Genomic DNA, 19,299 nt, shown 5'->3' on the forward strand with positions numbered 1-19,299 from the left:
CATCTGATTTCTGGTGAGGAAATTAACTGTTTCCAAATATTGTTAATAAAAATAAAAAAGGGTCATATTTAATTAATGGACCGTCCATTGCTGTTTCGATTGGTTTACTTAAGGTTTTGCTATACTGGAAAGAAATCAAGCATAGTTAACATTAAAGTTATGTTACTTCATATGAAATTATTCTCAGAATTAAAGATAGTAAGGTATCTATTTGACTTAATTTTATGGTACTAATTTAAGCTTTTTGGATTATAGTGTGTATTAATACCTTGAAGTGACAAAACAACCCACATTTATTGAGTTAAGTTGCCCAGATGTCAGACACTTTAAAACTCCAAATAAACTGTAGTATAAGCCACACATTGCAGTCTTAGAGAGGTTTAATAGCTTTCCCAAGGTATGTAGTAGTTGTAGTGGGGCTGGGGTTTCAGTCCAGGCAGTATGACTCCATAGTCTCTATCTCCCCTGCATACACTCAGCCGCTGTTTTATCAGTTTATAAATGTGATACCTACTCACAAAACCCTCACACATTACAGTAAGATTTAACATGGAAAGTGAAATCCTACTTTTATCTTTATAGAGAGATCCACAGGGAAAGTTTTGACTTATTTTTGTGGGGTTAGGGAGCAAATACTAACACAACACACAGTTTTAAATAATTATAGGATTATATACATATTGTTTTATAGCTTGATTTTTTACTGAATTATCTTAGGGCTTTCTGTGTCTGGGAAGATACAGCTACCCAATTCTTTGTAACAGCTCTATGCAATTACAGTTTATGAAAATACCTTGAATTTTTTTTTTTTAAAGATTTTATTTATTTATTTGACAGAGAGAGATCACAAGTAGGCAGAGAGGCAGACAGAGAGAGAGGAGGAAGCAGGCTCCCTGCTGAGCAGAGAGCCCGATGCGGGACTCGATCCCAGGACCCCGAGATCATGACCTGAGCCGAAGGCAGCGGCTTAACCCACTGAGCCACCCAGGCGCCCTGAAAATACCTTGAATTTTTTGACAGATACTTCATTCATTTCAGTTTTCACTATATAAAAATGTTGCATTGCATTTCTGTGCTGTCTAGTGTTTCTGTAGGATATATTTCCAGAAGTGGAACTGCTCCTGGATCAAGGGAGTTCAACACTTTAGCTTTTAATAATAATGCAAGGAGTGTATTATCTGATGCTCCTAGGAATGGTAAAACAAAGTGCCTGTTACCTCACTTCTTCAGCAACTTTAGGATACTATCAGCTTTTTTCATATTTGCTAATCAAATAGCCCACCCCCCTTTTCCTCAAAAGATATATAATTAGGTTATAATTTGAATTTTTTCAGTATTAATTTATTGACAGTTTATATTATCTGTGAACTCTCTTCTCATATCTTTTTCCTGTTTGCTTTCATATCTCATTCTTGTATTGATTGGAGACTTTTTTCTTTTGACTGTTCATTTCCGTATAGCAAAGAGCAATAAGGTATTTAAATTTCTTTCACTTTCAGATCAACCAGGAATGATCACCTACCTCTTTTGCTTTGTAACTTAAGATTTCTTTTCAGTAGAGCTTAATTTTTTGAAATATCTGTCATTTGGTGTTTGTGTTGCTTCTAACAATAGTTCAGAGAAGAGTTAGGTTTGCTTGGAAAATGTGTATACTCTGTTTATTAACAGATCTTTTTAGAAAATATTGTCTCATACGTTTAGCTGATTTCATATTTTCTTTTTCGTTATGCTTTCTTTTTTCCTTTTTTTGGAACAGGATAATGCTGACTATAAATTATTTCAGAAAACACTCAAATTGTGTCGTTTCTTTGCCAACTCTCTTTTGCACTATACTAAGGTAAGGCTTATTTTTTATAATGTGTAAATATGAAATCCACAATAAATTATAAATTGTCCTGCTTTTGTCATTACCACCAAAAACAATATTTTGAAGTTATTTTGTCAAGAATATATTTTACAGGTTTCATTTTAAAATATTAAATGTTGAACATCTGTTACATCGGTAAGTATAAGTATGAATAAAATTACTTATATAAGCACAAGTCAGTTTTCAGAAGATAATTCAGTTTGGCTTTGAATAGTGTTTATAAATTCTACCGTATTTTAAATGTTTTAATTGTTGACATGTTCAAAGCTTTAAAACTGTATACTGATTTTAAGAACACTTGCATATTGGGGAGTCATCAGGATAGCAGTGATAGTTGAAGATACATGAATAGAGTAGGTAAGTTATCAAGGCCGATTATTTGGAGAGAAGAGCAGAGAATGCTTAGAGCAGCTAGTCAAAGAAATATCATTAGTAATACATTTTGGTGATTAAGAAAAAATACTCTGTCCCTGTTGAATTTGTCTTTGTCTTCCTTGCTTTGGAGGAAGAGATAAAGATCTCCAATGGCTTTGTTATGATCAGGGCTCTGTGGCAGGCAAACTGACTTCTGACACATTGCCAGCCTGTTCTGTGTGCTCCCGAGCTGGGCGGCTGCCACTTTGTAGTTGGCTGCTCGGACCCTGGCTCCTGCACTTGTAGGATGGGTACATCAATGGCAGGGCCCGCTGAGAGGGTCCTGGCACCAATGGCACTTAATGGGTACTTGCCCATCTGATACTTGTTTGGTATGTAGGAGGCAAAATTGTGCCGAATTATGCCATTTTAAATCAATCCTTTTCTATCAAAGGAATCTTTAATTTTTAAAAGTTAATGAGAGCTTTTTTCTACATCCTATAATACAGTAAGAACTATTTGCTTTACTTCCTAAGAGATAGCCTAGCTGTAATGGAGCAATCACAGCTGTACTCGGATCCTAGCCTTGTTTTTTCTTTGTGACTTGGTCAAGTTACTTGATACTTTAACTTTGTTTTCTGTGAAATGGGGATAATAATGTGTCATAAGATTTTTGAGAGGGCTAAAGTGAAATGAAGTGATATACTAAAGTCATTTCCTGCATGTCTACTGAGCACTTAGTAGGTATTCAGTACGTGCTAGCTGCTAACTGTGGTTATAGTGATAGTGTTAGTGGTAAATTAGGTGCTTAGCCTTATCCTCCTTTTTATTCTCATGCAAGAACCTTTATTTTTTTTTTAACGTGGCACATCCAGGATTTTATTTTATTTTGCATGTCTTTGTGAGAAGATATGTGTTAGAAAAGCACAGTGCATACAAAGAATGAGTAGAGTTGTTTTATTTTAGGAATTTCTTCCTTTACTTTCTGATTCTTGCTGTACACTGCACCAGCTTTATCTTCAGATACACAGGTAAGAAGAACACCATGTCATTGTCAGAACGTAACGTGACATTTGAACCATGCAAACTTTAAGTGTATGCCATTTAAAATAAAACACCTGAGTAATTTTTTACTGTTTTAGTAAATTTGTATCTGCTTGCTTAAAATAATTGGAGATGGAAGCTTTTAAAGAGTAGCTTCCATGTGAGTTTTACTTACCTTTGTATTCTTAACTAGTACCTCATGCCTGAGTGATGAATTACTGGTGTGGTGATAAATACCAAAGGCCGGGAAAAAAAGGTTATATGTATGTAGATATATTGTTTTTTTATCTTTTAACTTTTTATTTTACTTCGGTGAGATTTAAGTCTAGTAGTAGTGAACTCCATCTCAGAAAAAAACATAAATTACAGAAAAGTATCATAATTTAGATAGGAGCTAGTAATATGTGAAATTGACAATTACTTCCAAGGAGCCCTCAGTTGACACTAAAATACTTGGTCATCTCATTTGTCCAGCAGTCCTCTCTAGTCTCCTAGACAGCTTTTTCCATACTTCTCCCTCCTTAAACTTCCCACATCTCTAACACCTTCTCCCTATCCCCCATTGTCAGTTCATGTCGTCACTGTGTACGTCACTAAGATGGAAGCATGACTTCCTCCGCATGTTGACTGCTCTCCCTTTGTCTCAGCCCATGTGCTCCCTGTTCCCGTGAACAGGCTGTGCGCCTGCCTGAGGCCGGCCTCTCCGAAGGTGCATTGGTTCATCCGCACTCACAAGCTCAGGGACCTCACTCTAGCATTCATTCCCTTTCCCTCTTGCATCACCAGTCTACCCCCCGCCGCCCCCAGCTGGGTCTTTCTTGTCAGTGTACCAGAGTGCCGGGATCTCTAGGAATACAAACATAATCTGTCAATTCCATATCCTCCTCCAAACACCTTCCCACTTCTTTGTTTCTGTTTACAACAGAACTCCTGGGAGTTGTCTGTCTGTACTACTGTCTGTACTTTTTTTTCTTGAGACCATTCTCGTTAGGCTTTCCATTTCACCACATGACCAAAACCCCTCTTGTCAAGTTCATCAGTGACATCCACACTGCTGCATCCCGTGGTCAGTTTTCAGCCTCGTGTTATGTAACCTGTCAGCAACGCTTGACCCTTCCTCTCGGACTCTTTCTTCCATTGGCTTCTAGGATACCGCTCCGTCTTATCTTCTTCTGAACTCATTGGCTGCTTCTCCTTAGCAGGTTCCTTGTCTCCCTCACTGAAGTTGGGTGTGCCTCAGTGACTAGTTCTCAGGCCTCATTGATCTCTTTCTGGTCATTTCGTCTCACAGTGTTAAATTCATCTCCCCTTTTAATGTCTAACTCTGCCAGTCAGGGTATCTGAACTCACATTCACCCAGACTGAACTCTTGATTCCCAGCCATTCCATCTCTACCCGCGCACAGAACCTGCTTCCCTGGTAGCATCCTCATCTCAGTTTGAATGGCAACTCTGAGGCGGCCTGGGTAGCGCAGTTGGTAAAGCATCTGACTCTTGGTTTTGGCTCAGGTCATGATCTCAGGATTGCGAGACTGAGCCCCATATTAGGCTCTGTGCTCAGCGGGGAGTCTGCTTGAGATTCTCTCTCCCTTTCGTTGTCTCCCCCCCCCCCCCCCCCCCCCCCAGTAAATAAATGGCAGCTCTATTCTTCAAATTGATCAGGCCTAAAAAACCTTGCTGTCATATCTGACATTTTTCCTTGTTCTCATATCCACATGTCATCCATTAGCCTGTTGTCAGTATCACACACTTGAACTGTGTGTTTGCTGTGTATGCGTACCCAGGCGCGGCCACTTCTCACCACCAGAACTCGCATCCGATGCTGTCCACTACTGGGTTCTTGCCTGAGTTTCCACAGAGATCCTGCCCACTCTCTGCCTCCCCCCTTGCCTTCCTCTATTCTCTTGGCCATATGGTACCCAAAGTGAGTGATATGACATCAATGAGATCATGGAACTTCTCTGTACAAACCCACCAATGATCTAGTATTCAAACAAAATTCAGTAGGATTTTTTTGTCCACCTTAACCTTCTTTTATTTTTTTCTCCATGGCACTTACTAACATCTGTTATATTATGGACTTACTTGCTTATTTATTTGCTAACTGCCCCCCTTCGTTAGCATGTGAACTTCATAAAGGCAGTGACCTTGTGCATTCTCTGTACTACTTTGTTACCTGCTCCTGGAACAGAGCATGGCACGTAGACAGGAATTTCTCAGGTATCCTCAAGTTAAAAATTCTCAAAATAAAATGGCAAAAAGTAACAAATACACCAAAATACAAGTTTTTATTTTACTTCACATAGGTTTGACTAAAGTTTCGTTTCAAGTCTACTAACTGAGACAGTCTTTCATGAAAAAGTCTTTGCATCTTCTTCCAGGACTAGTATACAGTTTAATTCTTGCAAAGCCCTTGTTTCTGAGCATTAATTCATAGCAAATTCAGCATCCTGCTTTATTTTAAAACAACTTTTAACAGAAGCGACTGAGCCAGAATTTATCAGAAATATCTTTCTATATATAGTATTTTTATTGGTTATTTGATAGTCATATTTACATGGTCTTTTTTTTTTTTTTTTAAGATGTATTCATTTTTATTGTAGAGCGAGAGAAAGCAGGTAGAGGGGCAGAGGGAGAGGGAGAGAGAGAAAAATCTCTGGCAGACCCTCTGCTGAGTGTGGAGCCCAACACAGGGCTTGATTGTAGGACCATGAGATCATGACCTCAGCCCAAATCAAGAGTCAGACACTTACCCAACTGAACCACCCAGGCGCCCCTTCACGGTCCTTTTGTAAGGACACTACTGTCAAAATGGTGTTAAAATGCATCAAAACAATACCAAAGATTTGTCTAAAATTATAAACTTTTAATTTTGTGGAATTATAGTCATGTATTTAGTTTCGGGGTCTTTATATAATTGTGGTATCAATTTAGTGCTTTGAATTTTGTTTTATAAAATACATGCTGTGTGTATTCTTTATATTTTCACTGCTGGAAGAAGATCAGTTTAGACTTATGTCTACCTAAATTAGGAGATAGCTGTAAATGGATGTATTTTTCCCTCCCCTTTCCAGCAAATTCCCTCCAAGCCTATACGCTGCCAGGATCTCTGAAGTGCAACAGGAGGAAATAGCAGGCGCTTTCCTAGCTACATTGGACCCGCTCGTCAGTCAGCTTCTCACATTCCAACCTTTCACGCATGTGGTTTTAGACAGTAAATTAGGTAAGCTTCAAAACAGTTTTAATTTTAAATCATCTAATAAATACGACTTGTTAGAAACAACGTTATTTCCCTAACATAATCATTCTTTTTAAAATTTCTTCTGCTTTTCTTTAAATGAAAAAAATTGCAAAAAGCAGTTACGCCTCTGACTTCTTTACACATCACAGTCAGATTTCTGTTGAAAATATGGAGAGTGTATTTTTACCAATTTGTTGTGACTTACTGAATATGTTTTTGTTACCTGCAAGAGCTGCCTTGTGACCTACAGCTCCCACAGTGTCTTCTGCTGGTTGTCATCATGGATAAGCTGCCGTCTCAGCCCGACCATGTGCAGGCGCTGTGGTGCACAGAGAGCCAGCTCCCGGAAGCTGCGGCCAGGTAGCAGACGCGGCGGTGTTCCCGTCCGGTCACCTGACAGATGGGTTAGGATGCCCTGTCATTTGGACTGATCTTGACATTGAAGTTTTTGGTTACATCAGATAATTCTAGTTAGTAATTCCTGTGTAGGCCTCGTATATTGCTACTTTATAAATATAAATAAACATAAATCTAAAACAGATGCTAAAAATATATCAATTTTGTTTAGTGTTTTAGAAGCTTTTGTGTAGACTTAGTGTTATAAATGTTGGTAATATGGTAGGTGTATTTGCTAACATTCCAAGATGAGCTCTGATACACAGAATGCTGGATTCCGCCAGTTCTGTCCCGGGAAATATCACTCCTCGTATTCATCTTCCTCGCTGCTGCCAGGCCATTGCAACTCACAGCACGCATGATTGCTGGGCCCTAGCATTCACCCTTTCCTTGTGCACCTTCTGTGTGAGGTAGCAAGTCACCTCGTGGAGCCCGGCTGTGAGCTCCCGCCCCTCCCTGCACAGACACGCAAGCCCGATGCCGGCCGGTCCAGCTCTGCCTCCACATCTGTCCCTCTGCCGCTGCAGTCCAGTGTCGCTCCGCGTGCTGTCACTGGTACACTCGTTCTCTGCACGCGCCGTGCTCTGGGCACACTGCTGTTCACACCTGTCTCTCCTCGTGCTTCGTCATCTTCGCCTCTTTATTTGTGCCTATTTCTAATTTGTTGTTTAAATCCTCTATGAAGATTTCTTAAAACTATTTTAATCTTAAAATGGCCCCTCTGTCTTACACCTATTTTCTATATAATAGCTAATATATATTTAAATTTCAGGTTCCTTGATGAATTTTGTCTTTGTGTAGTTCAGTACTATGATAAACATTTGGTAAATGGTAAAAAGCAAAAATACAGGAAAAAAATTCTTCTCCTTTAAGGAATTTCTCTAACAGTGACTGTATTTTATTTTTATGGTTACATGTTCACACATATTTGAAACTGTCATTGATACATACCTCTTGAGACATTTTGCTTTGGGAAAATAACTCTCCATATGCCATATTATTATTGTACCTGCTAAATGTTAAATGTGAAGAGTGTTGGGTTCAGTGTTCTCCATTTCCCTGCAGGATATCTCTGTTCAAAGCTGTTTTCTGCAGTTTTGAGCAATGTGCCGGTGAACTCTCTCTGCCTGTTTATCTGCGAGGAGTAAAGAGTAAAGGGCAAGTGGAAGTTGCCGTCACCCTGTATCAGCACGTTTGTGTTCATCTCTGTGCATTTATCACTTCCTTTCATCCCTCCTTGTTCCCTGAACTGGTGAGTTTGTCACCTGCTGGGCCATGCTGAGGTTATTACTCCTCTGCTTTCTTTTCGTTGAAATTTTTGGTTTCTGTACAGAAGAAAGGAATAGTTAATGTGTATTCTTTTTGAATGTTGTTCTCTCGGTTTCTACCTTTTACCCTTTAATTCAGTTATGCCTTAGGAAATGGTAATCCTAGAGTCCTCCGATATAATGGCTAGCTAAAACATTTGAGAAAGCATTTGGGTGGCAAGATACGGAAAGATAGAGTGAAAAGAGGAAAAGTGTTAGGATTTTACCTGATTCAGTTTCATAAAGAGAATCAGAAGTAGAGAGTAGACTGTAGCACCAAGTCTCCTATAGATCTTGGGCATAATGTTGATTTTCTTTAATGGAATTAAAGTAGAAAATATGTTGATAAAATTGTAGGAAAAGAATTCTTAAAATTTACATAAGGATCTATATCATTTGAGATATTTTACAGTGGTTAAGATCTAGCACTAGGATTTTTGTGGATCCTAATGACTGAGTTACCACATTTAAAATCACTTTTGACTCTCCATAGCCCAATGCTTAATATAGAGCAGGTGCTCATTAAATGTGGAAGGAATGGTGTTACAGTCTCTTTCAGATACTAGAAAGTTGAGCCTTCTCATCGAGGTTCTGTTGTTACTTGGATTGTGATGGTGTTTGATTGTTCTGAGAAATGTAATGTGAATAGTAATGTATCATGAACTTTCTGTTTTTCATTAGGATGTTGCTCTGTTGAATGCTGTGCTCAGTGCTAATATGATCACGTCTCTGTTAGCTATGGATGCATGGTGCTTCCTTTCCCGGTACAGTGTGCTTTTTTGGTTTTTGGATTGATTTATAGTAGTAATTGACAGTAAATGATGTTTTATACTTGTAAGTTTATAGAAAAATTTTGTCTCGATAATCCCTTAGTAGCTCCTCAAAATGGTTTGATTTCGTATCATAGCATTAAATCAGGAACCAGGCTCCCTCTTTCCTTCTGTGGTTGAAGTCAGTGAGTAACTGTTGCTCAGGTGGTTTTGTATATTGTGGTGTTCCTGGCCGTGGAGAAATTGCAGCTTAGAATATTTATTGCTTTTTGGAAGTTCATCACCTTGGTTTTCTCAATACTTGTAAAAATTACTTTGGAAAGATAATCTTCTCTTGTATCACAGATACGGGACTGCTGAACTCTGTGCACACCATGTCACCATAGTGGCTCAGCTGGTGAGTAGAATTACAAGGTCTAAAATACTCACTTTAGGGAGCCTGGGTGGCTCAGTGGGTTAAACCACTGCCTTCGGCTCAGGTCATGATCTCAGGGTCCTGGGATCGAGCCCCACATCGGGCTCTCTGCTCAGCGGGGAGGCTACTTCCCTCTCTTTCTGCCTGCCTCTCTGCCTACTTGTGATCTCTGTCTGTCAAATAAATAAATAAAATCTTTAAAAAAAAAATACTCACTTTACAGGCAGTTCATTTAGGGATATGATAATCTTGAAGAATATGAATATCAAAAGGACAGATAGTATGATAGATAAATTTTTTTGACAGTTTCTTTCCTGTCCCTTAATGCTGATGCTATTGAGAAAGATGTGCCAAAAACTGTCAAACTAGGGCAATTGTTTCATACTGTCAAAATCTTACAGAGTTCTATTAACTGTTTTGGAAAAGAAAGACTAGGTTAATGAAGAGTAAATTTAAAATTGAACACAAAGTAGAAAATAAGAAAAGAGTTAGTTGTAATGTGGATTAATGAGAGGTTTGTTTTTTGTTTTTGTTTTTGTTTTTTCCTTAAAGTGACTTAGATAAGCTGCCTCTTGGTTTTGTTATCTCAGGATGATTTGAGAGGGACTAAATGTGACAGTGATTGATGCCTTTGGGGAAAGAAGTCATGCTTTGTAAATAGCTACAGAGAGAAAATGATTTAGTGATGATTTATTTTAATTTTTTCAATGTTGACCTTTGCTTTTTAATTCTGAGATGCTTGATATATTCCATATGATATGGACATGTTTTTGTTTTTTTTGTCCCTGGCCTTTTATAAAGATCTCATCTGGGTCCATTTGTCCTTCATTTCTTAGTAGCTATTATGTCATACATTTCTTAGTTTATTGTTTAAAGATGTTGTAGACTAAATCCAGGGAAGTGTGTAATAACCTCACAGCTGGAATGTATGTCTCCATGGCTAATCGTCTGGAGCATGTACCCACTTCTAAGCCCTTAACATGTCTTGTACAAGACCGGTCCAGGTAATTTTTATGTTAGATTATCTTCTTCAAATAAAAAACATTTGTTTAATTAAGTAAAAGCTCTCCTAGTGTATTATGATAGGAATTGATCTCTAGAAAATTGAGCTTATAAAATCTTTTAATGGAGCTAATATCTAGAGTTATATTCACTTCTGCACTACTGTGCTTAGATCTTAAAAAAAATTCCATGAGTTGTCTTTGAGTAAGAAGATTAACATATCAAGTTATCATCCAAATGGTAATCCGAAATAGAAATTCCTGAGGGTTGTTTATAAATACAATGTCAAATTGCTTTCTCATTATAAAAGTAATCTAGGTTAATGGAAGAAAAACAAAGAAAAGCTCTAAATTAAAAATCTAAATAACTTATAATCTTCTCTCTCAGAAACTGTTTATTAACTGCTATTTATTTTAGCATATAAAAGCTTGTAAAAGCCACGATTTTAATTCAGTCTCTCCTCTTCTGTCTTTTCCCAGATAAAATCTTGCCCTGGAGAATGCTACCAGCTCACCAACCTGTCCATACTTTTGAGGCGACTCTTCTTCTTCATGGCCCCACCCCAACAGGCAAGGACATCATCTTAGTCACTGTCCTTGAGCATCTGCTGAGAAAAGGATTCAGACTCTTTGAAGGCTTCCCACTGCCCCATTTATTCCACATTTAAATGTTGATATGATCTGAGCATCATTTTTTGACCTATTGATTACTTTGCTTATTGCTTTTAGATGTGTTTAGATTTTGATGTTGTTAAAGAAAAACCAGAGCCGTACAGTGATAAAAGTGAGTTTTATCCTGGGATTCTTGAGGTAGGGGAAAGAGGCCTCAGTGTAAAACTGGGCTCAAGCCTGAATATAACATAGCCTATTAGGGACTATAATGAAGGACCAACGTGTAAGTCGATGGGTGCAAATTACTAAGAGGAAAAATGTCAGGGCTACGGCGGTAGTTCTTGCTAAACTGGCAGGTAAGATTCTTGCTGGACACACACCGAGGCTGGGAGTGCTTTCCAGGTTGACTCAGCAGGATTCTTGCTAAAGCTGGATGATGCAGGCCGTCAGTCGTGGCATGATTGTCGTTAAATTCCTGTATGATTCCCACAGACACAAGCTTGGGAACCACTAGGTTAGTGAAGGGGGTTTGAATCTTCTGGTTTGAATCCGGTCTTACCGTGACCTCAGGGAAGTTTCTGAACTTGGTTCCCTGTCTACAGAGTGATAGGTGTTAACTATTTGAAAACTTTTGTTAGGACTTGGAGGTCATATATACAAAATATGTAGCATAGTGCCATGCTTAGAAGGGTGCTCAGTAAATATTGGGAGTGCTTGCTGTTATTTTTATTTTTATTTATTTATTTATTTGAGAACAAGTGTGCAGAGGGGAGGAAGGGCAGAGGGTGAGAAAGAATCTCAAGCAGGCGCCACGCCCAGCACAGAGCCCGATATGGGGCTTAATTTCGCAACCCTGAGATCTGTCCTGAGCTGAAATCAAGAGTCGGTGTAGGAACTGAGTCACCCAGGTGCCCCGGGAGTTACTTGTCAATAGAGAATTTGCCTCAGGTCCGTGTCAGCCTTTCTGCCCGAGAGAGGTTGGTCGGGCACCAGAGAAGCCATGCCAGCCTCCGAGCCGTCTTCCTTGCAGGTTGTTCCGAGGCTGAAAGCACACTAGACCCACATACTAGCCCTCTAGAAAATATGTAAGGGTTAATGTGCTCCCCTCCCAAACTCCGAAAGAGTTGTCTGTTGCATATCCCTTCGAATTTTAATACCTTTTATTCTCTTCTCAAACTCTTGTGCCTGGTTCCTGGTATGTTGTCCTCACAGAGGGATTACTTCTGTTTTCTTATTTGTTAAATGAGAATAAAATTATTCTTTTCCCAGGGTTGTTGTGAAATTTTAACGTTTAGAATAATACAACTCAGAATGAATGACCTCTCAGTGAGATCTAAGAACTTTGATATAAACAAACTCCAGTTTATTTTAGAGATCTCTTAGATACTCCTCAGTTCTAAGTTTTTCCAAGTAGTTGAGGCTATCAGGTATATGTGTTGTAGATATTTGAGGGGTTACATTTAATTTTTTTCTTCAGTTATCAAATACTAATTTCCTGGTCAAATTACAGTGTTAAAATTTAAACGGACATACCTAAATTTGAATTCTTGTCTGAGAGTCCTTGGGTGTTGGTTTATCCTAAACCTGAGAGACTAACCTGAGATGTGGGGAGGCCTGGAACGTAAGCTGCTTGAAGGGAGCACCGCATAAGCGTTTGTTCTTCTGCTGGGCTCTGCTCTTTCCCCTTCTTCCTGAAGGGAGGGGAATGGACAACAGTAAGAACTGGGCTGTGTTCTAGACACTTCAGTTCTTGGACTTCCTGTGTCAGCCTATGGGGTATGTGGATGATGTTCATCTACAGATGAAGAAACAGCAGCTTAGGGCAGTAAAAGAATGTCTGCAAACTCCCCGTGATGATGGGTGAGGTGGGATCCAAGCCAGACCTCGCTCACTCCGGAAGCTGCACTTCCCACTGCTCCAGTGTCGCCTTCAGGTCCTTTTCCTGCCATTGCTTTGGGGCCTCCTCTGTGTGTGGGTTGTTGGCTCTGCCTCCTTACTCCTTTGAACTGTATGAAATCTGCTTGCTTTCTTTACATGCATAAAGCTTGCTCGTTCATTTTTAATAGCGATTAGTGTTTAAAATAAAAAACTTGGAAACCACTGTAGTAGATCATGATCCCAGAAAAAACATACATTCTAGTAGAAGTTATAAATTTATGAATGTGCTCGTAGTGGACGGTGGTACGTAATGAGCACCCAGACGGGCACAGATAGGTTGTGTTGGGTGTTCATAGCTTAGAAGATCATTTCTGGAGAGCTGCAGGATGGGAATTAGGTAGGACCCGGGAAAGCTGTTGGAGATGGAGGCATTTTCGATGCAGGCTCTAGGTTGGGGAAGGTGGAGAGGCGGCTGGGGCAGGAGTGCGGGGAGAGAGCAGGGCCTGCAGCAAAGGAGAGGCAAGTAATGAAGCTAGAAATAATTATTCCTTTGCACACAAGATGGTATCTTTTTAAAAAGTGAAATAAAACCCCAGATTTTTATATTAGTGATGCAGCGTTTACATATATGAAAACAGTGAATCCCAGCACAGTGATGTTTTACTCTACAATAAAGTGTGGTAATAATTTGGGGGAAATGCTAGTATAAATAGGGAGATTAGAATGTGTTTCTTTTTCTATATGGAGAGAAGTTACTGATATCCTATTATTTCTTTAGTGTGTAACTATTGGTAGTATTTCTGTTTATAGAAACAAGCAAAAGTACAGCGTTACCTAAGAGGAAAGGATTTAATATACCTGGTTTAAGTACACTATTAGTTGTGCTACTGTTTTTATGGAAAGTAAAAAGTACGGTAATTATTTGCATTTTAAGCCCACTCTTGTATTCTTTCTCTCTTCTCACTTTAAAGGAGAGAAGTTCTGATTCTCTGCGGATTACTCACTTAGACTTCACTCGCTATGGACCTCTGTTGACACTGGTGGCTTTAAATACTGAAAATTGTGTTGAGACCAGGGTTTTCAAACTCAGAATAGTAAATGGATCACTCTTTGTACATAACGAAGTTTGTCAGAGCCTACCCTCCTCTGTTGTCCAGGGCACCATTATTTATCATTTCTGTTTTGGGGAAGGAACTAGTTCATTCACTTTCGTTGGATTTTATTATAAAGAAAGGTCATGTTCAACTGATGTTTATCAGTTGGCGCAATTCTCTTGGCTTTGATGAAGCAGTTTCGTTTCACGAATAAAGCAGCGTGTTATTATAGACACGTAGCTCCTCTAGGGTCCATTTTTCTGGCTCTAAGAGCTATTCCAGTGGATAGCCACACAATTTCCCCTTGGTTTTGATCGCTAAATATTTTTGGCTAACAAAATTCAAATATAAATATAGTATATAAAACATAGGAAGATTTCATTGTCAAATTTAATACAGTGGGTTTTTCTTAACATAGGAATTTGTCATTTATCAAGCAGATTTGGGATACTATAAATTCTTCTACTTAAAAATTACATTAATATACTTCCTAGATTATAGTTAATTCAGAAATTAAGTACAATAGTATTTTTGCTGTTTTTCTACTGGAAACTAACATTTAAACTGTTTTTGGTGTTTTTCTTTTAAACTTTTGTGTTCTGTTTTTAGTTTGTCTGCTGATGCCTCATTTTAACAAAACAGTGCTGTTTTTCTGTTAACTTGGCAAAGGCTTTGAATTATTTCAGCGGTAGAATAGATTTGCCAGCCACACTGCCCCGGGCTGATTTGTGAAACCAATTTTGTGTGTTGTCTGAGAGCAGAGCCAGCTAGCCCAGTGGAAAATCAAACCTATGACCTTTGCTTCTTTCTTAAGGTCCTGTGTTCTAGTCAGCTGAGATAACAGCCACCAGGGTTACCAGATTAGTCTTTTGGCATATTTTGGAATATTACTTTGGACTCAGCTGAACAAGGTCACAAGCACAAAAGTTCTTAGGAAGATAATAGGATAAAAATAGCTGGTTGACTAATAATGAAATGCATTATTTTTAACATTTCTCAGTTTCTTTGTATCACGTTCCATTTAAACTGTGTTTTTCACTTTGCAAACAAATGCGACGACAGCAAAAATGATGGTGTGTGTTCCTCTGCTTGCCGTGGTCTGGTACTTGTGATATTATTACTCAGTTAAAGACTTTTAAAAACATAAAACACGGAGCGAATATTTAGCTTTTGTGCATTCGATCGTCAGGTTGTCTCACGTTACACTTCAATTTGTTTCAGGTGGAGTTTGTCCAGAAGTTCTCCCCCAAAGCAGCAGAAAACCTGCCTCTCTGGCGGTGTATTTCCCTCCAGGCGTTACCCGCTGCGCTGCGGAAGCAAGTGGTACATGACGTCACCAGAGTTGGGACTGCACGGTGTCAGGAATGGCTCAGCAGTAGCCGGACTTGGGGAGAACTTGAATCTTTGGTAAAACAAGAATTTTAATGGATTTGATTCATTTAGCAGCTATTTACTGAGCACGGCTCAAGGTACCAGTACTAGTACTTGTACTAGTACAAGGTACTGGCGATGGGCTATTAATAAGATACGGTCTCTGCCCTCAGGTTAGAAACTAGCAGGATTTTCAGATTTCTGTTTTAAAGGGGTCTATGAGAAACTTACTGTTATCTTGACTGATGTAAATTATATTGGGGGGGCAGGGAGACTGTAGTTGAAGACACACTGGACCAAGATGAAACCTGTTATAAAATATTTGTAGTATTTCTGCTGACACATCATTAGATTAAGCAGACTTTTTTTCCCCAAGATTTTATTTACCTGACACAGAGAAGGAGAGAGTAAGCACAAGCGGGGAAATGGCAGTCCGGGGAGAAGCAGGCTTCCCACTGAGCAAGGGGCCCTATGTGGGGCTCAGTCCCAGCACCCTGGGATCACGACCTGAGCTGAAGGTAGATGCTTACCCGACAACCACCCAGGCGCCCCAGACATGATTCTTCTATTTGATAAAACACAATCCCCATTTTATACACATCTGTTCTGAGCCTTTATTTAACTTTTCATTTAGAATACTCCCTCTTAAAATAATGAAATAGAAAAGAAATTCATCTGTGAGAAGTAAAGAAGAACATGTTTTTTTAAAGTTTACTGAAAAAATTGACTATAGTACATGTGGTTGAATTTTCCAGTTTAGTTTCATTTCCTCCTTTGTTCATTCATTCACCCAACAAACATATTTTGAGTGCTCTTACGTGCCATGTGCTGTTCCAGGCATCAGGGAACAAAAGCGAAGTTTTTTTTTCTCATGAGCTCTCACTGTAACTCAGCTGTGGACAGTAAAATAAGTAATAAATATGTGTATAAGTATGTTGTATCAGCTTGCGGTAAGTGGAGAAAAACAGGGATGGGGATAGGGCATTCAAGGGGTTAGGGGCCTATTTGCAATTTTAAATTAGGCGGTCAGGGTTTTCTGAAGGCTTTTATCTCCACACTGAGTGTAAATGTTCTGATACTGTTATATAATGGCATCTGATGATAATTATCAAGATAATTTAAAACATATACGCAAAGGGAATACAAGTTTTTATGTGCACTTATTTTGAGAAAACTGTTACACAGCTAGTTAAAAGTAGGTTAAATTGTTGAGGTTTTGCATTTACTGTGTACTGATTTTTTGTAGTTGAAGATAAAAAATCTTTTGTATTAGGGAAAGTAATGTACCTATTTTCTAAAATTGAATATATCCTTGCCCTCACTACAACTTTAAATCTTAAATAAAAAGCTGTACGGGAACCACTGAAACTTAAGTGTTGTTGAAGTATAATGGATTAAAGGCGTTGTTACTAATCACTCCATTTCCACATGGCCTTCACTTTACTCCCACTGTCCCCCAACACCCCCACTCCTGGCCAGTCAGAGAAAGATTTGATATATGAAGGGGAGTGAATCTAGAAAAGGTCGTCTTGTTTTAAATCTAGATAAGTATACTTCTCAAGTCTTGTATTTGCTTATTAAATGCAGTGTTGCTGAGGAATTTCAAAGACATAAAACAAGAGCAACAATAAAAATCTAGTCATGTTAAAAGATTGCTAGCTGCATAATGTGAAAAACAATAGAATTTTTAGTTGATGAACTTTCTAAATTAGCTTGAGCTACTGACCGTTTGATTGAGCCTATTTATTAAAATACAATGCTGTTTCCATTTTAATACTAAATTTTAACCTAAGAGGAAAAAATACTTAGAAAATGAAGCAAATGTTTCTGGGTATGAGGAAAACCAGCTCTAATAAAATAATTTTGTATTAAGTAGCTGAAAAGATGGCTTTGGGTCTCAGAATATAAAGTGGACATGGGCCTTTAGGAAGGTTACAGTAACTCATAACGTCTGCGGCCTCAGCTCCTTTAGACTGGGGTCTGACCTCGGACTCCTCCCTGTTTCTCCCCCTGTAGAACACGCTGCTGTCTGCGTTGCTTGCTGCGTGTAATTCTGCCCGTGAAGCTCTGGATATTCCACAGCAAACTGCGGTTATGGAGACTGGGAGTCAGCTCTGGGCTTTTTTAAACACTAACCTGGTAAGGAAAGCAACTGATTATTTCCCTGAAGAACAAATAAAACACTGAAGAAAGAGCATAGTCCCGAAATACCCTGTAGAGTAAAATGTATGTAATTTCTTTAGGGGCTTGGCAGAACTTGTGATTAGAACTTAAAATACCTATTTGTACTCTCCAGCCAGTTCTGAGTGTGACAGAATTACATGAGTAAAACCGGAACCTAGTAGAGTAACAGCGACAGTTCAGCTATTTTCATGACCATTCGGACCCTACTTAAAAAAGCAAATTTCTTCTCCCATTGTTTCTCTCCTCTTTTGGGCTAGTGTGGCCTGTTTCTGTGATTCCATGGTCTTCCATATAATCCTTTGGGCAGTGGGGAGGGACTCGGCTTAAAGGTGGCAGGGGCAAGGGAGTGGCTCCGGCTGGTTCATGTTCCTCTTCCCTAGCCGTGGCGGAAGGCCGGGGGGTTAACCGGGTTAGAGTTCGGATGCTGCGTGTCCCACAGATTACTGCAGTTTACAAATGACATTTAGTTTAAAAATCTAAATATGATATGTGTTTCCTTTGACTAAGTAGTGCCAGCCACTGGAAGCTGAAGGCAACATTCACACTTTTGGTAAACCATAGAAATGGTTTTGCGGATAATGTTTTATCATTAAAGTTTATGTAGAATTCAGTTTCCCTTCTGCAGTATTCTGCCTGGAGTTTTCCCCAGTGCCCACCAGTCATTCAGTGAGTACTCCCTGAGGATTCTCTGCCGGTGATGTAGCTTATAATACTACGATAGAAACAATAGTTATAGGGAAGAGAAATGGAATTTTAAGAACACTAAGGCATACACAAGTTTCTCAGCGGCAAACAGAAGTAACTAGGTCTCCACCTGCATTAAATTTCCTGTCTTGTGATCTTGAACAAATTATTTAACCTCTTTCCCCCTTTTTCTTAATTATTAGTAAAGTGAGTAAAGTTCTACTTCATTAAGTTCTAAGGTGTATGTGAGGTAGTATAAAGCACATAGCAGGTTGCCTGGGATATATTAAATGCTCCCTAAAAGGTTGCTCTTTTCATGTAATTGAAAATTCTCACCAAACTATTTTGTGTTCCCTATTTAAGGTAACAGGTCAGCCGCATGTTCAGCAGACGCTTAGTCTTTTACTTCCACTATTGGGATTTTTCGTTCAGACTCTAGATCCTCATCTGATAAGTCAGGTAAGAACAATAAGCTAGTTGATACTTTGTTTGCTGAGGAAATTATTGGAAAAACAGGACTTAAAATAGCTTTCTACAAACAGTCCTTTTTAGTGATTTCTTCCTCAATTTGCTTGTTACTTCTTTCCTGTTGAACTGAACTTCAGTGTCACAGATCTGTTCGTCTTAGGGAGGTGTCCTCGTCTCTTTCGCTCTTCCAGTAGAGTGTGGTTCGTATATGGCGCTGTTGATTCAGCCTAAATCTGTTCTTCCTTACCTCCTGATACCGAAGAGTCAGAACTTTTTTTTAACTGCTCCGGAACATCCCTGAGGTTAGGAGTCATAGATCATGTGTGAACCCCACATTCAAGGCATTCCAGCAGCTGTGGGAGTATGGAACATAACCGATGTGGACTTAAGGGTAATCCTCATTGTTTCTTTGAAGAAATAACATGATTTTGATGTTAAGAGGACTACGGAGTTTTCTCTCTGGCCCCCAGCTTGCATGGCTGGGGCAGGCAGAACAGAGGTCACTGTCAGGGGACGCTTTTGATGATGCCTAGATATGACCTGCTTTTGGAGGTTCTAAGCTGATAGAGGAAAAGGCAACAGGAAAAGGCACTTTCCTGAAGTTAGAGGCTCCG

At 39.1% G+C, this 19,299-nt stretch overlaps 1 protein-coding gene across 3 annotated transcripts in view; it reads left to right on the forward strand.

The window, feature by feature from the left end:
- LOC111150709 (chromosome unknown C1orf112 homolog) overlaps window positions 1-19,299 on the forward strand; it is a 49,100-nt gene that overhangs the window by 23,102 nt on the left and 6,699 nt on the right. For all 3 annotated transcript variants that reach the window (XM_022508256.1, XM_022508257.1, XM_022508258.1), the window contains 11 exons: window positions 1,757-1,837; window positions 3,188-3,252; window positions 6,339-6,487; window positions 6,736-6,865; window positions 7,967-8,153; window positions 8,890-8,972; window positions 9,324-9,375; window positions 10,875-10,964; window positions 15,200-15,385; window positions 17,366-17,488; window positions 18,581-18,676. In XM_022508256.1, coding sequence (XP_022363964.1) covers window positions 1,757-1,837; window positions 3,188-3,252; window positions 6,339-6,487; window positions 6,736-6,865; window positions 7,967-8,153; window positions 8,890-8,972; window positions 9,324-9,375; window positions 10,875-10,964; window positions 15,200-15,385; window positions 17,366-17,488; window positions 18,581-18,676 — 1,242 coding nt within the window. The remainder of the gene's footprint in view (window positions 1-1,756; window positions 1,838-3,187; window positions 3,253-6,338; window positions 6,488-6,735; window positions 6,866-7,966; window positions 8,154-8,889; window positions 8,973-9,323; window positions 9,376-10,874; window positions 10,965-15,199; window positions 15,386-17,365; window positions 17,489-18,580; window positions 18,677-19,299) is intronic.

This window comes from Enhydra lutris, unplaced genomic scaffold (assembly GCF_002288905.1).
Source record: "Enhydra lutris kenyoni isolate GAN:26980312 unplaced genomic scaffold, ASM228890v2 scaffoldscaffold24, whole genome shotgun sequence".
Classification (NCBI taxonomy): domain Eukaryota; kingdom Metazoa; phylum Chordata; class Mammalia; order Carnivora; family Mustelidae; genus Enhydra; species Enhydra lutris.